The sequence below is a fragment of the Anopheles bellator genome, chromosome 2 (assembly GCF_943735745.2).
Source record: "Anopheles bellator chromosome 2, idAnoBellAS_SP24_06.2, whole genome shotgun sequence".
Classification (NCBI taxonomy): Eukaryota; Metazoa; Arthropoda; class Insecta; order Diptera; family Culicidae; genus Anopheles; species Anopheles bellator.
In genome coordinates, this window is record NC_071286.1 from 64,233,800 (window position 1) to 64,254,883 (window position 21,084).

General features: G+C 47.8%; 2 protein-coding genes across 2 annotated transcripts; one reads left to right on the forward strand and one right to left on the reverse strand.

Moving 5' to 3' along the window:
• The first annotated feature begins 100 nt into the window (after window positions 1–100).
• On the forward strand, window positions 101–1,726 carry LOC131210879 (ATP-dependent RNA helicase DDX47). Its single transcript, XM_058204188.1, has 2 exons — window positions 101–321; window positions 378–1,726. The coding sequence occupies exons 1-2, from the start codon at window positions 163–165 to the stop codon at window positions 1,683–1,685; spliced, it is 1,467 nt and encodes a 488-aa protein (XP_058060171.1). The 5' UTR covers window positions 101–162; the 3' UTR covers window positions 1,686–1,726.
• Window positions 1,727–1,754: 28 nt separating this feature from the next.
• On the reverse strand, window positions 1,755–15,220 carry LOC131210880 (carbohydrate sulfotransferase 5-like). The gene is made up of 5 exons (XM_058204189.1): window positions 13,987–15,220; window positions 12,114–12,725; window positions 6,120–6,299; window positions 3,993–4,194; window positions 1,755–3,915 (listed from the first exon to the last, which is right to left on the reverse strand). The coding sequence occupies exons 1-5, from the start codon at window positions 14,229–14,231 to the stop codon at window positions 3,796–3,798; spliced, it is 1,359 nt and encodes a 452-aa protein (XP_058060172.1). The 5' UTR covers window positions 14,232–15,220; the 3' UTR covers window positions 1,755–3,795.
• Between the last annotated feature and the right edge of the window lie 5,864 nt (window positions 15,221–21,084).

Sequence of the window (21,084 nt, forward strand, 5' to 3'; positions counted from 1 at the left end):
AGCATACAAACTTTTGATACATACTGTATTTACAGCGGCACCTCGTGAGAACCGCTCGCTCACGGCGATGCTTGACGTTTCCCATTGCTTGGTCGCCGTGTTTACCTGTGCAGCACGTTGTCGCGGCATTTCGCCGGAGATTGTGTGCTTAATTTCGTGACCATGTCCAGTTCAGAGAGCGAAATAGACGATACATCCGATGTGGAACGGGAACAGCTAGCGAAGGCGGCCACTGAAGCGGGCGATTCCGATGCGGACCATTCCGTTGATGACGTAGATAGGGCAACCGAACAGGAGGCGAACGTTAGCTGGGAGGAACTGGTAAGTGTGGCACGTTTCTATTTTTTATTGCCGTACTTTACCCGTTGTTTCTGTAGGGCATTATGGACACTCTGTGCCAGGCCTGTCGAGCACTGAAATGGAAGGTCCCTTCAAAGATTCAGCGTGAAGCGATTCCGCTAGCTCTGCAAGGAAAGGACATTATCGGCCTGGCGGAAACCGGTTCCGGAAAGACAGCGGCCTTCGCGTTACCAATACTGCAGGCGCTGCTCGACAATCCGCAGCGATACTTTGCCGTCGTTCTAACGCCCACCCGCGAACTGGCGTACCAAATCTCGGAGCAGTTTGAAGCTCTGGGAACAACGATCGGGGTCAAGTGCTGTGTCGTTGTCGGAGGCATGGACTTAGTAGCGCAAGCACTGCAACTAGCCCGCAAACCGCACATCATCATCGCTACGCCCGGCCGGCTCGTGGACCACCTTGAGAACACTAAGGGCTTCAGCTTGAAAGCTCTCAAGTACCTGGTGATGGACGAAGCGGACCGAATTCTGAACATGGACTTCGAGGTGGAGCTTAACAAGATTCTGAAGGTGATACCACGCGAACGGCGCACTTTTCTCTTCAGCGCCACAATGACAAAGAAGGTGCGGAAGCTCGAGCGCGCGTCCTTGCGCGATCCGGTCAAGGTGGAGGTATCGAGCAAGTATCAGACGGTCGATAAGCTGCTGCAATATTACCTCTTTATACCGGCCAAGTACAAGGACGTCTATCTGGTGCACGTCCTTAACGAGCTGGCTGGCAACAGTTTTATGATTTTCTGCAGCACCTGCAACAACACCGTCCGGACGGCGCTGATGCTGCGTGCGCTCGGATTAGCGGCCGTACCACTCCACGGTCAGATGACGCAAAACAAACGGTTGGCAGCGCTGAACAAATTTAAATCGCAGGCTCGCCAGATACTTATCTCGACCGATGTGGCCTCGCGCGGTCTCGATATCCCGCACGTAGACGTCGTGATTAATCTGGACATTCCGATGCACAGCAAGGATTACATTCACCGCGTCGGTCGTACAGCTCGCGCGGGTCGCGCAGGGCAAGCCGTTACCTTCGTCACGCAGTACGACGTTGAGCTGTATCAACGTATCGAGCATTTACTGGGAAAGAAGTTGCCCCAGTTCAAGTGCGAAGAGGATGAGGTGATGGCCCTGCAGGAGCGTGTCGCCGAGGCGCAGCGGACGGCACGCATGGAACAGAAGGACATTGAGGAGCGAAAAGCGAGCAAAACTGTAAAAGGAAAACGAGGTGCCACCGCTGGATCAGATGACGACGACACGGAGCAGTTCAATGGCGTGCGCAAACGATTGAAACCGAACGGCAAAGGTAAACCGAAGTCGAGACGCCGATAGAGTGGAAGAGAATCAACCCGCCGTTAATAAATCCCGTCTTGGACCGCACTTTCATGTTTGTTTCGGTTTTATTGTTTCATCTTCTCTCGTTTGTATCACATCTCCGGATTGAGCTGAAACGGTTTCGTTTAATTTTAATCTATCAATTCCATTTTAAAACGATTGCCGCTTTCAGTAGATACGGAATCGGACCACTAGAGCGCGCGCAAGGAACATCGGCAACAACAATCGGTTACCACGAAGCGTCCCAACCTTCCCGGCTTCCAAAGCGTCCAGGCGGCGTGCGCTGTCATTTTTATAAAATGAAATTCAGTTGACACCCCGGACTCCGAGGCCTTTTAGGCCGGGGGTTGGAACACGAGATTCAACAATCGTCCGCTTAGAAGCACCTACTATCGCTAATGATTGTGTCTTAAATCGTTACACCATTGACGCCCTGGTATTCGGGCGCGGTGTGGCTAATTTGGTTATGCATTTATCCCAAAAAGGCAGCCAACATGTAGAAGCGCTCGTCTCAGAACGAAAGGGGAACGCAACCATTTCTGACTATCAACGTTCGATTGATTGCTACTGTTGCGGTTGTGAACTGAGGAGACAATACGCTCAACTAAATCTACAATAAATTATACGCCACTTTCGGCCTTCTAAGCCACTGCTACGCAATACGCTCTGATAAAATGTTATTTCGTTGTCATTTTGTTCCATGGTTTGTTCGTCTTGCATTCGGTTATGTTTAATTTAACGAGCGAAATAAATCGTTCCAACTGAACGCCAGTTTTGCGTGCGCACTGAACGTTACCAAAGCAACCGAGGTGCTTTAGGGTTTAATGTGCAAAGTAAGCAACAAATCTTCAACGCCTACTTCGACTACGCTGCTCGTTTAATGTGAACCGTAACAAATGCGCGCACTTTGCAGCCTTCGCTCCATGTCGCTGTCTCTACAATTCTACAATTATCATAACTAGAAGTGTTAGAAATTCATTAAGTATCTGCAAATAGTGTGTAGCATCGGATCGCTTATAGAACTGTAGTTTGCTGGAAGAATTTCCGTGATTCTACTCACTCCGCTTGCGGTCGTGGAGTGTTTCTGTAGCGAGTATGAAGAAAAACTGTGATTGCTGCACGCCACATTCTTGCCCGCCCTCTGTGGGCGCAACAGCGCTCCTTCCGGTCCGGTTTTATAGTTTCAAATAGTTTAGTTTCGCCTATATCGATATTGAGTGAAGACAGGATACATGCTGTGAGTTTAGTAGTAGTAGTGAGCAACAGCAAAAAAGGCACTCTAAGTGAACGAACAGCAGAACGCAGCCTTTTGCTGGAGCCGACTGTTGGTTTGTCTCGTAATACTATGCTTTTTAGTTTAATACACAATTCTACTGTAAGTTCTCTAGTGTTGTTTATCTGTTCTCTCTGTTTTCTGCTCAAATTGCCGAATGTTTGAATATGCTTGCTGCTCCTGCTCCGTCCACAGAATCGTGTTCTCGGAACCGGTTTTTAGAATCGTCCTTACATTTTGCGATGCAAAAAATTTCTGACAATTTAGAAAAAAAATAACAGGAAAAACTTAAACCAAACCTATTCACACTAGAGAGACGAAAACACGCCACAGACGACAACAACCGACTACATTGTTTCCTTTTCTCATCAGATCTGCGCTAGGGCCAACTTGTACACAAACAACTAATAATAACGCTCAGCTTACAGGACCATTTAAACGAAGAACAATAGCATCCAAACACTCACTAGAGCGAGTCAAAGTTATCAATGACGGCCAACACAAAGAAAGTATGCAAGAAACTGCTTCGTTGGTGCAAACTTCTCACCATAGAACGTTTTCAAGCGCAACCAAAGCGCATCCTTGCGCGCCTGTGCTAATCAATGATAATAAGTGCACATGATTCCGCCTCTTGGATCCGCGATTGCCAAATGCATTTTCCTATGCGTCGACACAGCTGACCCTCGTCAAAGCCTCGTAAACCAGTGGGATCATTTCCGGCGAAGCGCCATTCTCCAGTGCGCCATGTTTGGAGCAAAACACTCTCCTGCTCCACACAGCCCGTGGTCGGCCTACGAACGAACAGCACTGTGCCCACCGCCGCCGTGTCATGCCTCACGAAACACTGTACGGTAGCAGTGGGTTGAAGTTATCGTACAGTTCCCGCTCGCTGGTGGCATTCCGGTAGCCCCAGCTTTTCATCGCCGCCACGCAACTGTCCTGAATGATTTTCACCTGCGGAAATAAACAAAAACAATCGGTAACGATCCGCGCTACAAGAACCACCTGCCCCCAATGGAAGCGATACTTACCTCGTCGAAGGTAAGATCCTTCGTCCAGTGAAACGGCGCCGACTTGGAATCGCGGTACGTCGAGCTAACGCCGCCAACGTCCTGCTTGGTGTGCGTATCGAGAAATGCTCGCACCGCCGGATGGAATGGAAGCCCATAAAAGTGCAGAATCTCTTTGGTCATTCGGTATGGGTTCAGCGAGAGATCCTCGTACCGTATCACTCTGTCGAGAAAAGGAAAGCAAAACAGGAATGGTAACACATGAACCAAAACCATATAAATAACTATTATGTCTTATCAAACTTTCTTTTTCGATCTTTTCTTCAACGGTGCCACTTAACGCTTTCTTGTGCAGCCTGACGCGCAAAATCGCGCACAGAACACAAAACGACTCGCGCAGGAGTTGCACGTGCCTGAATAATACCACCGGGTCGCCAGCCTAGTGTGCGGGTAGCGGGATTGCTTCTACCGGGCCACCGGGCACCGGTCAGTGAACCGAATCGCTGAGAACCGGCCACTTGCTCTCCACGCCACCGGCCCACCAGAGGAGATGGTAGACAGAAATACTTTACAATCTTACAGCCCCACAGAGAAGTGACGAAATTTAATCAAAATAATTAGAAACGTAACGATGGCGCATGGCGGTGAATGCGCGGGTTTCCATCGGGTTTCCTTTCACTTCTTTGGCGACTCGAGACACCGAGGGTGCAGCCTTCTCCGGCCCGTCGGCAGGGAAAAGAAACGGAAAGCGTTTGAAACGTTAGAAGACCCCCAGCGGTTTCGAATTCGCTCTGCCTGATGATCACTGCCCCCGTTAGATGATAGAATTGGAAAGGCACTGCTGCAATATCGCGGCTCCGGATGCCCGCAGACCCATCCCATCGCCAGGCGATCTGAGTGGTCTCGATCGATCGACAGGTGTCAAGTCGGGCAGGCGAGGCGGACGGAAGAACCGAGCAAACTATAATTTGCTGCTGCGAAACGGCGTATCATCATGGGCCGGGCCCTTTGGATTCGCGCTCTAATACCCAACTGGGGCCTCCCCGGTGACCAGGATTTCAATCACGGACTAATCACTATCATTTTCCTCATCAACCAACGAGACAGTCGACCACCATTCGAGGGAAGATCGCGCGCGCGATTCCGATACTCTCGGCGCTCCAACTAATGGCTGATGTGGCTTTGGCATGCAAATTCGTAGCCCCATTCGGTTAACGCGTTCCGTAGCGGTGATGAAATGAATCACATTTAAATTCAAACGTCGTGTCACCCACGACCGACCGACCGACCGACAGCCGCCAGCATCGCGACTGTACTGTCGCGTGTAGAAAGTGAATTAAGCCACCGGGAGCCATCGCCGAACGGGCAGCGCTCGGAATGACGCTACGTATAAGTGGACCACCAAACCATTAGCCATTCGCCACCATTCGTTCGAAATTGTCCTCAAGACTTTCGATTTTTTCGCGATCCCTCTCGCCGCGGCAAGCTATTCTCGTGAAGGGAAAGCGCTCCTCGCCAAAGGGGGTCTTCTCGTTTGGGCATTAGTGCTGAAATTATAAATGCATGAATTAATCTGCCACAATCCCACCACGGCACGGGTTAATTGGAAAAGAGATTAATTATTTGGCTGCTCGATCGCTGCCGCTCGGTTCAAAATTCCACGATAAGCCTTGCGCCATCAAACAACTCTACGAGACGCTTTCGTCTAATTACGATCACATCGGCGCGCTTGAACCATCTTAGGTTTCTCTGGGACCAGTATTTGCCTCAAACTAAGTCGTCCTTGCAGACGGTCCTTACGGCCCACCAAACCTTCATAGAACTGTGCCAGTCAGGGATTAAAAACAAGAATTCGGTCAGACAAGGGCGCTGAAACAACCGAAAATGATTTACGGTTATTTAGAGCATAATGTTCCAACACCGCACCGGCGTTGCTACACTGTCACTCCAGTTAACCCTGACCTAGCGCAATCGATGGATAGTGGAACCGGAACATGAACCAGATCAACACCGCATCACGGAGCATCCGTGGACCTACACTCGCCGGTGGATTGATAACGCCTGTCGATCCATTGCATGCCACTTCCCGTTTTTCTGCTTTTTTGGTGGACTCCGAATAGTTGTCCGCCGAAACGCTACGCTACGTACCGAAACCGCTTCGGAAAGCGTTCACTCAGCTCGATGGCCGCCTCGTAGTCCAGCTGCATGTCGCTGCACACGGTGGTCGGATCGTCACAGTCGGGGCGCCCCGGGCACCAGACACGGTGCTTCCGTGACTGAAGTGATCCCCGCGGGTCACGTATCAGCAGCACCACGCGCAAGTTGAGGCTGTGTGGGGAGAGGGAAGAAACGGAAGGGAAAGACACGTTAATCACTCCGCTCCGGAGAAGGCCTGGCAATCAATCACGGTGGCGGTGGCGTTACCGGTCCCGTCGGCATCCCACCACCCGATCCCGGGCCCGCACTCCACCACATCCGGTCATTAATTCTACACCCAACCCGAGTGAGCTGCCGCCGTGCTATGATTCTCTAACTCCGTGCTGATGGTGTTCCACAATCAAGAATATGCTGATAGTGCGCCAACATATTGATATGTCGCCCTAACGCGAGCCGGACGCTAGCAACAAATCTAATTAACCCGTTCTCTCTCGGTGAGGGTGAGCGAGACCGGGAGAACAAATCGCGAGCCATTACAATCAATCTCATGCCGACAACGACAACAACCACAAAGCAACTGCAAGAGGAAATAGTATGAGCGAGTGATGGACATAAATGTCGACATCATTGACAACCTCCTACCAGGCCGATTGCAATCATCCGTCGAAACTCCGGACCTCGAACGGAACGCTGATGGCATACTGATTCACTTTGTTCGATTGGCACGTACCGCACACCCTCGCCGGATGTCACACGTTCGAAGCGGAAGGGGCGCGCCTTCCAGCCATCTCGGAACAAGCATGTGTCCCACAAACTGATACGTTTTTAATGCGGTTCCAGAACGAAAAGCACGACAACGGCACCGGCAACTACTAAACAATGGCCGGTACAAACACTTATCGGAATATCATAGATTGTGGACAGATTTGTGGTGTCCTAGTTGGAATGCATTGTTCCGCGCGACGGTCGTGCTTGATGACCCTAATTAGAAAAGAATTTGGACTAGAGAAAAGTGCAACCAGTCAGCCTTCGCTCTGTTCGGTCGGGCATATTAAATGTGGAATTTCCCAACGCAAATGTGGAGATTGCAACAATTGAGCACTCGGCTGTAACGGCAGCTGCTCTTTATGGTCTCCTGTTATTTTTTGCAACTGATAACGGAAACAGTGTTGGAAAAAAGGGGTCCCAGTTGCTTGTACAACTATAACCCGTCGTAGTTCGTCATTCTGTTCGCTCGAAAAGTCCGTAAAACACAAACCACTTAACACACACCAACGAGCGTCGACGAAGGATGAACAACTCTGGGGAGGCTTGCTGACCGGTTCCGATGTGTATTGATTCAAATTGATTGACTTTAATTGATAGCCAACCGACCGACCGACCGACCGGCCTATCTGCCCAGCATGAAAATCGTTCGCTGCGGAACGCGGACAACCGACCACCGCAGATGGGTTTGGGGGTGGCCAACGGGGGCTGCCGCGATTAACGGATGCGCGTAGCACGGCGCAATGGCGGCAGCAATCACTCCCTCCCCGGGGTAATGCCAAGGCCATCGTCACGCCGCCGCTGCAGTTCTTCGCTCCAGCGTTCGAAGTGCGCCAATTTGGACCGTTCTTTTTTTTGCCTATCAGGTCGAAGGTCGACACAAAGAGACTGGTTTGGAATGTTCCAATCATCGGCTGGGAGACGGCAGCTGGAGCCAGATTGGGGACGTGACAAATCATTGCCAAAAAAACAACGGCGAATTGAATTAGGGGCTTAGAGAGGCTATGTTCTTGGCCTGCGGGATACGCTCCAGCGAAATGGTGGCGAGTAGTGACAAAACTGGCGTACCGAGGATTAATGGAGCACATTTCCACCACGGCTTGCGTGGCCACTGCCCAGACGAATCCAGCAAAGTGGACGCCCCAGTGCACCCCAGTATGCACAAAAGTTGGAGCGAAGGAAAACTAATACGAACGCGGGCCTCCCTTTCCCCGGTGGCCACACGTCGACCCAACGTCGCGATAATGGATTTTAGGTTTCCTTTTTGCTTTAGGGGAAAACTTGTATCGCTCTCCGGTTCGGTAATCGCTATTGATTTCCAAAGGCCAGCAGCAATGCCGCCGTTGGGGCGGTCTAATTTTAGGAGAGAGGCCATTCGGAAGCAAACGCCTAAAAAGGCCGCTGGACTTGCGGGCTTTATTTCTTCGGACGAAAGGGGAAACTATTTACTAGAGTCGCGCGATCGATTCAGCAGAGTTTTCCTTTGATTCTTGACAATAGTTTTTTCGGAAATCTAATTTCTGCAGTCATTAGCGCAGCACAGTAAAATGGATCCCAATGTGCCTTGCTAAGTGATCCGGTAGTTGTTTTAGATGCCATAAATCGATCAAGCACTCAACCAACGGAATTACCGTGTGCGATGATAAATTGTTAATAAACAAACGATTCCCGGGATAAGGCGTATGCGCGGTGGGGGAATTGCCAACAGCCCCAGCATCATCCACAATGCTTAAATTTGTTACGTTATGTATTGTTATGTCGATAGAATTAAGGAATAGGATTAAGCAATACGGCACAGTCCCTTCCTAAAGAATTAAAAAAAACAAACGTTTGACCTTTGACTATAAAAATAAACATTGCGTCCCAAAAGGTAAGCATTGTTTAATCAATAGCAGCCCTTCGCGAATGCTGCTCCCAAGGAAAGTTCAAGGACGGGTGCATTTGGAAATCCTAAAACGACACTCGCCAATGGTAGGGTAGCAAAGATTCAGAAACCCAGTCGAACCATGTTGCTTGTGTCATTGTGAGGTGGCGTACAAACAATCGCCATCTGATTGATTACGGTTCTTTTCGCCAACACCAAAGCACAGCTTAACCCCCTCATCAACAGCATTAACTAACATTAACCGTTACCGCAGCGAACAGCCGGTTCCTTCGGCCACTTATCGGCGCGGCACGCGAGAGATCCAAGCGCGCCCGCGTATGTTTATGCTTGGTGGCTGATTTTATGCTTGCCATTCCGTTTCATTATCTGCGGGTTTCACAGAGCTCCCTGACTCGAGTTGCATTTATTATTAGCATTGCTGCTGCTGGCGATCACACGAAGCGCTCGGGGTCGGTTTGTCCGTCCTCATGTGGCAATTATGTTCACTATCGTTCGGTTTGGTGTCTGTGTTTGTTCCTTGCAAAAATGGTTTCTTTGTGGCCACGGAAGATCATTTAAAATCCGGCCACTCCAGAAAACCCATTCCAGTTTTCCACTTTCGGCGCGGAACAATCGATTTGCCCAATACCGTATCCGGTTCGTGATAGGCGGCAATTCGTCGTACGGTAGACCAATTTCTACACTCCAATCCTTTCCGGAGTGAAAGCCACCCAACTGCACGTAATTACTTCCGAATTGATGAATAAACATCATGAAAACTATTTTCAACCTGTTAACCCGCCCCTAGCGAGTCGGTCCCTGTACTTCATGCGAAGGAGGAGGAAAATCATTGATATTCTCATCCACTTTACGCTACTTTTTTATTATCTAATAACGGGAAAATCCTCCTCGTATGTCGGAGGATGTGAAATGTGATTATAACCGAAATACGGTACAGTGGCACGGTTCAGGCACTGCCAGCAATTGCCTACAGTTCACTCCGTTGCTCGGTTATCGTCTACTATACAGCAGCTTCATCGAAATTGGAATGCAAGCACAAAAAAGGGTGCGCTACTAACATTTTTCATTAATTGCTACTAACGGAACCTGGGATTAAAGTTTACGCTTCGAATTCGCCAGCAGTTCATTGGCGATGGCCGCCTTTTCAACAGGCACCAAGTACTCTTGCAAACGATTATCTCGGCGGATCTCGTCGGCAGAAACGAAACGGAACATCGCCACGATGCCCACCTCTGGCCACCATGAAACCATGAAACGGATAGGGTCGAAGCCAAAGGCGATCGTATCACATTTCGCTGCCACCTTGCGAATGCTTGTCGCAGAAGCGGTTCGTTACTGAGCTCTTGGTGATCTTACGGGGAACGCCCAATTGCGCTGGTAAAAAATAGTTTTAGTTTCAAGAATTTCTAACTGCATCACCGTGGCGCTCTGCTTCATTCCGTTTCGGTTCACTAGCCGTGTCGGTAATCGCGTTTGGCAGGGTCGCGGCATATGAGTGTGACCCACAAGTAGCGCTCAAGTCAGTGAGATGAAGATACTGCGGGCCCCGAGTAAGGCCCATACATTGCAGATGATCTCATACGTGCCCCAGGCGCGCGCACACACAAGTAGGCCACTTTGGCAAGCATGTTAATGATCGCTCGAATGCGAATAAGCTGCGAATAATGTTTTTGCACTGAATACCCACGCGATCGGATGACCGGGTTTCCCGGTTGTCCCACGTCAGCGATCTTCCCGTCCTGTAAAGGGACCGATGTGTGGAGTATGAGTACGACACGCGCTGGCGGATGAAGTGTCCCCGGATCACCGAGAGCCCTTTTTTTCCTAGCTCAAAGACGCCCATCCATCAAGCGCAAAACGAGTCGCGACGGGGCTCGCTCGTCTTATGATGTCACAGACGCCATCGGCAAAGGCAGTCAGTGTACAATCATTCCAACCGGTTCTCGGCCGATGTCTACCCCACCCAGGGGCTGGCACTGAACGGTCGCATAATCTGAACGGTTCAGCATCGAAGTCAATGCCAGCACCGCTTCAGCCGGGAGAGACGAGGGCACCACCGTCCTCCAACGGGCATGATTTTCAACAAGTGGCAACTCGTGCTCGGCAGGCGCGACGTGACACAGATGTTGCAAAACATCTCTGAAGTGACTTCAACGGCACGCCCCACCAGACCCCCTGATGCTGCTGGGCATGCACTGAAGCGGATTTGACCACCGGATCTCCGGAGGAGTGTTGAAAAACCCACATTCCGACCACAACACACAGGTTCAAGCAGATGCCCATCACTCAGTTCTCAAGCGTTGCCCGTCTAGCCATCGAACAATACTTTCTCTGATTGGAAACCAATTGAACCAAGCGACCTATGGACTGGCGTCCTATGGGCAAAAAGTGGTTATGACCCCACACAAAGCCGTAGGGTTACATTCACGAAATAAGTGGAAGAAGCAAGGAAAGTTCAGTATGGGAAACTAAACCCGTTCCTCGTTGGGAAATGGTTAAAAAATCACTTTCAAATCCCTGCATGAATTGGCAAACTGGCCGGATACTGTTGGCCTGTACAGGAACATTTACGGATTGTACAAATCGCTACAAATCTGTTTTACTTAGTATCAAATGAGTATTTGCAGACAATCACAAAACTCTCCAATGCAACAAACAAGAAAACTGGCCAGCAAAAGTGGAGCCTGTCGTGCCATCGTGCCTGTGACCTACATTTTGGCCGGAACACATTCGACGCCAGAGTTTGCCATCAAATGGACCGAAAGGCAATAAAATTGAATATCGTTCCAATAAGGTACACTAATGCAAAAAGGGGGAAAAAATGGAGTCCTACACAAAAAAGATGACGCTGAAAAGACACAAAACCAATAACACGGCCGTGTCCAAAAAGAGAGTTTTCCCGGGTGGTCAGAGAAGTATCGCTAGAGCTGGTTTTGGTCACACAGTGGGAGTTGCACGTGCGTACGTGGCCAGCATGTATGGCAGGTCATTTTAAAATCTGAACCTATGGATTCCAAAATGGTCGGAGCTTTGCAACCGTTAGCTAGACACGTTGTGTCCCAACACAATTCTTTTCGAACATTCAATCTCCGACGATGGTATGCTGTCCGTGCTGCGCTCAACGTGGACCACAATGCCCCGGTTCGTGATGTCGAAAAATGAAACCCCCTGAGGAACCACCGTTGACCTGGGTCAATAAAAATCGATCGTTGCTGGCCGGTTGCCGCATGGCGGAGTCGTCATTAGGACGATACAGCTTCGGGTGAAACATCGGAACTTCCATCAGAAAGGAAAGGATACAGTTTTTATCCTGCTCGCCAGAGCTCGGTGCTTACCTTTCGTCCTCGAGCAGTGGAAACAGAAGGGAGGCCCGCAACCGGACCACCTTCATGCTCTGCAGTGGAAACAGCTGGCAGTACGGTCCGAGGAAACGTGGCTCGTAGCAGAACTGGGGAAAGCGCACACACTGCTGCCAAAGGCGGGTGTTGTGGCTGAACAGATAGTTGTGCGTCCGGCCAAAGTCGAGATAGTTCTCCATCCCGCTGTAGTCGCAGCGCAGCAGATGCCGTAGGTTATGGATCGCCACACTGTCGTTCGGTGGTCCCCGGATCTGCACGATGTCGAAGTCGAGAAGCGGCTCGTAGTGATAGTAGTTGCCGGGCAGCGCGTTCAGTATGTCCCCGAGAAACGTCGAGCCGGAGCGCCAGGTGGTGATGATGAGACTGCGTCGCGGGTTCCCCCCCGTTTCCGGCGTTAGTTCCGAAAGCTTCTGCTCCTCGAAGTTGGCAGTATACTCGTAGGAAGCGGTTTCGGCGGCCAACAGGGTGCGCTGGTAGCTCAGCACATCCTCGATGCCGATGGTCGCATTGTGAGCCGTCGGCATCGGAGGGAACGAGTCGTACACTGGGACACTCCCAGCACCGCCACCGTACGGTGCCGAACGGAGCCTGTCGAATAGAGCGCAAAAGAACCAAAGAAACGTTTTACTCAACTCGCCACCCATATTCTGGCGCAGAAAGATGAAGCCGGCGCTGTGCAAATAGATGCTCCGAAAAGACACAAAAGCGACGCTGCGACAGAAATTTCCCTTCAGGCATGGTAAACGCGAGAAAGCTGCTTGTGCCTAAGATTGGCCCCAGGCACCAGCCAAGCCCAACGAAACAAGGGCAAACTGAATGGTTAGTAAAGTGCAGCGCAAAAAAGTATTAGCATTATTATCCCACGCACCGTTTGCATCATTCGCCCGTCGTCGTCTGAGGGGCTCCCACGCCAAAATGGACTGGTGGCATAGAGGCCAACGGACTGTGTGGAATGAAATGTCGGCTGCTGCCACCTCGATGGCAGTGCCAACATTATCACCACTCAAGGCACAAACACCAACCGAACAAGACACAACATACTTTTTGTCGCAGCGCGTTGCAGTGCGAAAACGACTGTAAGATGAGCTGCGAGACCAAAGTGCAATGCATGCAATGCAAATCCGAAGATAAGGAAATGAAATGAAGCAAACAAAAAAACCAACTGCAATCGGCCTATTTATGGTGAGGCTATTAAGGTTAAAAAGATTTCGAGAACAATTGGTCAATAAAAGTTTCTAGTAGTGACAGGATAAAGTGGCAAACTATAGCTAACTAAACCTCGAAGCAACATTAAACCCTTTTCAAGATGAAATATTCGAAAGTAAGCGAACACCGGAAAGAGCAGGAACACCGGGTTCGTATCTTACCACCGGATTGTGGGAAACAAATGATAGCCAAGCCATGTGAAGTAGAATTTAGAAATGCTACACATCGCTCGCGGCATAGCAGGCCGCGATGTGTGCGTAATATTGTGTGCTTTCACTTTCCACATCCTTTGTTGAAGGGGCTGTTAAAACTGAAACCGCTGCCGCCACATGACGGACGGAAGCAATAGGAAGGCGAACGTCGGCCAAATATTTAAAAAAATGAATTTTCGACACAAATATTTGCCCGCGGCACTGCTTTCGCTTCTTTATCGCACCGTTGGCTTTTCCTGGAAACTTTTTTGTCGGCAAATTCACCATAAAAATCCTTTCCGGTAACCCGTTCCCATCGGTCTCAGCGGACCACCAGCGAACCAAGGAGGCATAGTGGGATGCGCATTATTGGCATATTTTCGTTGAAGACATTTTTGGCACATTTTTGGCACGGCGTGCCTTTTCCCTCTACCAGGACGCCCAACACTTACCCGTAGTATTTGTGGGAATTCAGCATTCGCTGGTTGGCAGTTCGTTCCCGCGGCCGAAAGTAATCGGTGCCGTAGCCGTTCGAGGTGTACCGCTGGCTTGCGTACAGCAGCAGAATACAGCCAACGGTGACCGCGCACAGACCGGCCAGATTTTTGCGCCGCGACATCCTTTCCCGACGGCCGGCTCTACCGTTGCTGGGGCCGAGAGATGTCTTGACCGGTACGAGGATGGCAGCTTTCTCCATGCAGCCGCGCCGGATCGACCATCTGCAGCAGCGCGACGGCAACAGCCACCACACCAGTTCTAGGCTCACCACCGAAACCCTGTAGCCATTCGCTACAAAACCGCGGCGTGGCTGCAGTTAATAAGTGTGACTTCGCACACCCCCCGAAGGTATCTGCAATGTTTCCCGCCCTTGCCCGGGAATCGATCGCCGTCGGCTGCACCAAAAACCTGATCGCAGCTTTTTTTGTTTTATTTCATTTTAGCCAAGGCTACTATGATTTAATTTTCCTTCGCCTTTCGTTGACCACCTTTCTCTCGCTTGCCACTCTCACTCACTAACAGAGTTCGTATCCATTCGCTCCCTTTCGTTCCTTCCTACGCTGGCACCGGTGCGCCGCGCTTGGATGCAGCAAGGTGTGTTCTATTTTTTAACAGCTTTTCCACAACACACTTTCCGGGCTGCCCGCTTTCCACGCAGCGTGTGACCCCGTTTTGCAGGGGTTTCTTCTCTCGCTTTTTCCTGGCACAACGTTCGTCGCTACTGGACGGCGACTATACCGCCGCTTTGCGGGATGAAGGTTTTCCGAGGGGCCTTCCGTCGTGATCCCTTGTTAACAAAAGGCCTGGAGACACTTCACGTAACGCGCAAGCAAAATAAAGCGGTCGCAAGCGACCATCCTTTCCATCGGACACTTCTTCTTCTTCAAGCGGGCAACCCGCGAATATTTAGTTGGCCACACAGTATTCCACTTTTTAGCGGACCGCACCTCATTCCGAACGGGAACATACGTCCACGAAAGTTGTAAACAAAAGCATCCTGTCGGAGGCTGCTTCTTACGCGATCACTCAGACCTGCCCCACGAAATCGCGAACTAGGCACCTTGGTCGGCCACTTCCTGTGTATTTACACGATCTAAAAAACGGGGCCAATCTACTCCCGACGAACCGTACAAATTAACGGGAATAGTAAACTACGCTCCGCGTTCGCGACGTCCGTGTGTGCGCGTCGAGGAGATGTTTTCGTTTGCCAGCTCCCGTAAATATCCGTCCGTCAAATCCTCAAAATGTTGAATCTTTGCTTCAAACGTCAGCTTGAGTTCACTTTCTGTCAACAAACGTCAGGTGACGAAAAAGTCTATAGTGGTGCTATAAAATGCTATAAAACTTTAACTCGTTTCGATTTCAAATCATTGCACACCAACGGCAGCTCAACGAACAATAAGAGAAACTAAACCAATGCTTAAAGGATAAATTATTCTATTTTTCTGGTTTATACAAGTTTTCGATTTATTATATTTCTTTAGTTAAAAAAATTAATGAATATTAAATTTATTCCTCTCTTCGTACTACGATTGCATCTTTCGATCGAATTTTGTGATTTCTCTGCCATTTATTTTTTAGTGTACCTCTACAGAGCTGCACAATCGCTTTTCCTCGAACAAAACGCAATCGCAACTGTAATGTTTTCTGCTATGGGGGTTGCAAAGTTTGCCTTCTTTCCATTCCATTGTGTACTTTAACACTGCTGGTATAATTGGCGAGCATATGCTGCCATTTACCATAGGAAACTCCTCCGCGATAGGTGACCGAAGAATGTGGAGTAAAACCTAGATTTTCGAAACAGTGAGAATTAAGCAAACTGATAAACAAAATGTTGTTTATATTCTGCACATAACGCCTCTTGTCGTTTGTTGTTTCAGGCTACTTTTTTACCAAATTGTTCATTCAATTTGCTTTGCACGGGATAGTCTACGAACCGGCAAAACGGTAATGGAGTCGGAGAACTATTGTCTATACATTAGGCACTTCACCCTATATAAATTTGACAAAAAATCAAGTTGTCTGTTTTCTTCTCCCTCTTAACAATGCTGATGATAATATGGTGTGCGTTACGTCTGTCTCAATGTCCTGTATCAATTAACTCATCATTCTTTTTTCATCCAGATATTCAAAATTACAGGGCCTTGAGGCGGAATTATACATCATGTTTGGCCTTTCGCTTGGATGCTTGCATTCCGAATCACGGCAAAACTAGTCACGGTGAAGGTGAAGCCTGGTGTTGATGTGACTCCTTCTTGAAAATGAAATTTTTTCTACAGAAATTCCCATTTTGTTACCTAAGGGAACCCCTCTGAACCCTTGGTGCACACTTCCGTTTCCGCGCCAAACTTTCTGTTTTACTTGCTCCGATATACGATTTCTAGCCTTGGTCAACTACTCCGGGTATATGTGTGGCATATATAGCTGCTACAAAAGGGTACAACCCGAGATTGCAGTGGCATGATAACGCGTTAAGTACTTATGCTTGGTTGTATATAACGTCGATCGATTATATGCTGTGACCCTAATATATAATGCTAATGCTGCCTGATCTTAATGCGTCCAGCTTTTCTGAGAGAAAGATGATACAAACAGTAATGCAAGACACGATGCATCAAAGGAATAGTTTCTGGTTCACTATATCAACACAGTCCGTTTCTTTCATTATATTTTCCCCACAGAACCAGCACAATGGCTGCTGTTGTTATGTTTTTTTTTATCAGCAAACCAAGTTTTATTTACGATTATCAACCATGCTTCCGATTATCTGTGTTGAGCATATTGTTTGCCCTTACTACAGCCCTGCCAACAAGGTGTTGGCAGATGGTCTTTGATTAATTTTGTCGCTAATTCCTCCCGGATGTTTATGCAAGTTCGACTTTCCATCGTTTAACAAATCTATCTACAAGGTGCCTATGGATGTGGTTTTTGTTTACTTTTATTTTCTCACAAATCGATAACCAACCGTTCCGATCCTTCGTGCCAATGATTTTTTGCTAGGTTAACTCACCTTCCTCTTTTCTAGCATTCGCTGCATTTGTCTGCCTTTCAATAACGATGAACTCTTTCTGATGCACAAACATTATACTGCGTGGAACGTTTACTTTATTTTTCCTACTGAAAACCTATTCCTGCGTGGCCTGTGCCTTCGTTTTGTAAAGTTTTTGGTAATACTTTGAATCACATTTTGAAACGAAATCGTTCTCTCGTTACCCTGTAAAACTATGGACTACCTTTCGTCGCAAACGTTCGCGGACAGGCCCGGTATAAAGTCGAAGGAAATGAATTATCAAAAAACAACCTAGTTTCAATCACATTATCAGCGTGTAATCATGAAATGGGGTTTTCAGTGGATTCTTTTGTCTATCACTACACGACACCAGCTGCATCTTCTCTAACGTGCCCAGAGGATTCTGAATCGGGACCGACCGCGGGGACATGTGGGGACACGAAACTATTCAAGTTGTTTTCAAACATCTACTTTTAGTTTTGCTCCGCAAGCAAAACCACTTCCTATTTCGTACTAGTGGAATTGGCGACGGCTGCTAAAACTAAAACAAAAAATCTAAATTGCTCGCTCGTTATTAATACTGCCGTGAGAGTGCGTGATGGGCAAGTCGAGCCATTCGGCGCGTTTCAGCAGCTCTGATTTTATCACTGCTTTTGGTAAATAATCTGTTCCGTTTGGAGTTGTATGATGTTTGCAAAATATGACCCTATGTTGTTTGTTTGCTTCTAAACCATTTTTATGTTCCCCGAACCCAACGACCGGATGGCCTGTTAGCTGTGCGCAGGTGAGCTCTAGGTTTCTTTTTTATAATTACTACATTTCTACTACGACTGCAGGACAACTTGTAAGGAAAATTCTTTGGCAGTATTTCAATAGTTTTACACGGTGTGTAACCCTTTTCTTTCTTTACTTATTAGTTCTATGCTCTGCTTCAGAAATTTGTCTTAATTCGGCTCGATACGGATCTACAATGTCTGTATGATATTCCAAAACTATCTAAAACTGAACTATTTACAGGTACACAGCTGCGCGTAGCAGACCGAGAGAAACGGAATCGAGTGAAATAATATCGTACACGTAAGATAATTTGTAATGTTCATCGTGCTGTGAATCAACATGTCCGATGCTTCTTTCTCCCCAGCACTAACCAAGGGCCTTTCGTAGGTTCGTTTGTTGTTTCTTCGTATCATTGTGGCCACCGGAAGTAACGTGTTTAAAAGCTCATCCTGTGCCCAATGCACTTCTAATACACTAGAAGAGTTTCGTCTCGTAAATGCATTCGTTTACCGTTATCGTTCAAATTGTTATCGCATGCTTGCTAACGTATCGCACTGATGCTGAGTTGGGGCGCTCGTTCCGGCGAACGATCCATGAGACGATATCCGCGCTAAGCTCAAAGGCAGTAGAATGATCCCATTCAGTGAGAATTTAAAAGTTCCATTTTCCAGTATCACGGTAGACTCAGAGGTGGAAATGGCCGTATGAGATTCTTTGTGGTTCATTCAGCACACAAGCTCGAACTTTGGTTTTCTGACACGCGGGCTAGTCTGAACCGCGAGAAACCGGAACCAGGACAGGAAACCGGGATCAATACTCGGCTGAACCATCGAATGGTTTATTTATTCAAACGTTTCGGTTTTCTGAGCAACCGTCAGGCTAGGTTGTAGGAAGGAAAATGCTCCATATATCTGTTGGGTTATGAATAAAGTATGACCGGACCTGAGTGGTGCCGAAAAAGTGCCTTACCTAACAGGTTTTACCTCGTCTTACTCTTTTGTTTTGTGCGTTTATTTTTCAAATTCTTAGTTTCTTTATTTTACCCATGCCGATTCCAAATGGAAGAAACAAAACATATGAAAAACCATAGAATCTTCTAAGTCATGATTCACTAAGCAAAGAGAGCTGACATTTTCGGTGTAGCAGGGCATAGTGGCCGGGTGACATTATTATCAACTCAATACGTAACATTTGCTTAGCCGCTATGCATTCTATGTGAAGGTATTATGCAGTGGGCGAAAACTATGCTCGATTCCAATAAACGTTTGGCAAAGCCGCAGCTTACCTGTACTGTTCATCTTCCTGTGATCGCTTTTTGCTGCTAATCTTAACCATACTGAAGTATCATGATTGCACGGTGGGGCCAATCTACTGACACCTAAGAATTCGAGGAACATCTGGCTGTTCGCTTATGCTCCTGGCGCGGCGTGTGGCATGTGGCGTGAACGTTTCATCTGTGCTTGCTGATTATTGTCGATCATGTATGTATGTTTGTGTGTGTGTGTTTGTGTATGTGCTTCTTACGGGATCCTCGTTCCTATCCAACGAATGCAAACTAACGAAAATAACAATCCTACGGTCAGAAAATTACAGCTCAGCGGTGCGCTTAGCGTAAAGGTTTTTGCAATGCGCCAAATTTGGTGCCTCTCTAGTCCCTTGCGTGCATGTGCCTGAAGCCATAGCTTGTTCCTATTATTGTCCTAGGGATCGTTGTGCGTCGTCGTATCCTTTCACGAAATTAGAAACTAACTCCACCGTGGTCTCGTCAACGCCAAGCCAAGTGTGGTGAGTAAAACCAATGGCAAACGGCCACTAGCTGCTGAAGCGATACCTCTTGACCTGTTATCCTCGATCAATTCTTCACTATTGCATTTCATACATCTGTTCTACATATTGGACGGCAGATTATGGAGATAAACCTAGGCAAGAGGAAAATAAGATGGTAGTACTTCAATCGTTTTCATGCCGTCAACATTATCCCTTACGTAACCTCCGCTAGAGGCAATGCTGAGGACAAATCAGCAAAACCGATACAAAATAAACACTACGGCTTTATTCCATTGTTTTCTGTCTACATTTCTACGCCCCAAAACCGTTCCACTTCTCATTTCCACTACGCGCGGAGTGTGACAACCAAACTCAGATGTGCAGAGAAGATACATTTACAAAAATATATCGTTTCTTCCTGACGAGTTGCCACTACTTAACTCTGGGAAAAATAGGACGGACACTAGTGTAAGGTTTTTGGCGTACTGGTTTCAATAACAATTTAGTACTTAATTCAGCATAGCTTATCAGTGTTGTCGATGTCGATTTACAGTTGACTAGTCTAAGTAGTTAAAAGTAAGTGCAAACAAGTGGAACCTTTGACTGTTTCTACTCAGCAAGAGACCTTCCGTCTGGAGTAAAATTGATCTTAAGGACTGCTAGAAGTGTGGCCTAACGAGAAAAGCGATCGTTAATGTTCTATTCACTGTCCTGTATCGCTTGGCAGTGTTGGTGACGCTCAAATGCCGTTCAAAACCTGTCACAGAATACCTATAGTGGCACGCAAGCAAGAACGACAACGCAGAGAGAGAAAAAAAAATTTCATTGTTTCTTTTTGTTGAGTACTACTTTTCGTCTCGTGTAACATGTGCCGATGGGAAAACCGTTTGAAAGTTACCATTTGTAGTTGATTCCGACGCATGATATTCTGTTCTCCAATGCTCAACGATTTTCCTACACATGCCCGCCATTTTCCAGATGCAGCAGTTTTGTTTCTTTATCGAAACGATACCTTTTTTCCACAACACGTTTGTGAAGTAACTTCAGATCTTTAACGGAGTTTCTCTCATTTTGTAATTTAAATCCTTCCGTTCAACCGTAACAAGGAGCTACGACGCCAAGTCTAATCTGTACCATTTTGGGATCTTTGTTTCACATATTCTACCCTAACATTGCCCGTTCGCTACCGAACACATTTCACCTGTGTTCTTCGCCATGGTTCAATCAACCTAGCCAGGAAGGCAGTGAGATTATTAAAAAAACAACTACAAATAAAATCAATAACTCCGCAGTTGCCTTTAAAAGTGTCGTCACTTTTATTCTACCATTCTGTCCCTAATACTGGTTGCCCCAGGAAATACTCACAACTGGACGAACGTCGTAAGAAACGGATAACGACGGTTCCGTAGCTGACCGGTCCGGAACACCATCATAGTAAAAGAGTACGTATGGAGACTATTCCGTACGACCGGCTGGAAAGAAACAATTGGCGGCGCCA

Coding starts and splice junctions, on each gene's coding strand:
- LOC131210879 (XM_058204188.1), top strand. CDS start 163: ATGTCCAGTTCAGAGAGCGAAATAGACGATACATCCGATGTGGAACGG. Junction 322..377: donor ACGTTAGCTGGGAGGAACTG/GTAAGTGTGGCA, acceptor TTGTTTCTGTAG/GGCATTATGGACACTCTGTG.
- LOC131210880 (XM_058204189.1), bottom strand. CDS start 14,231: ATGGAGAAAGCTGCCATCCTCGTACCGGTCAAGACATCTCTCGGCCCC. Junction 12,726..13,986: donor AATTCCCACAAATACTACGG/GTAAGTGTTGGG, acceptor TCTATTCGACAG/GCTCCGTTCGGCACCGTACG. Junction 3,916..3,992: donor AGGATCTTACCTTCGACGAG/GTAAGTATCGCT, acceptor TTATTTCCGCAG/GTGAAAATCATTCAGGACAG.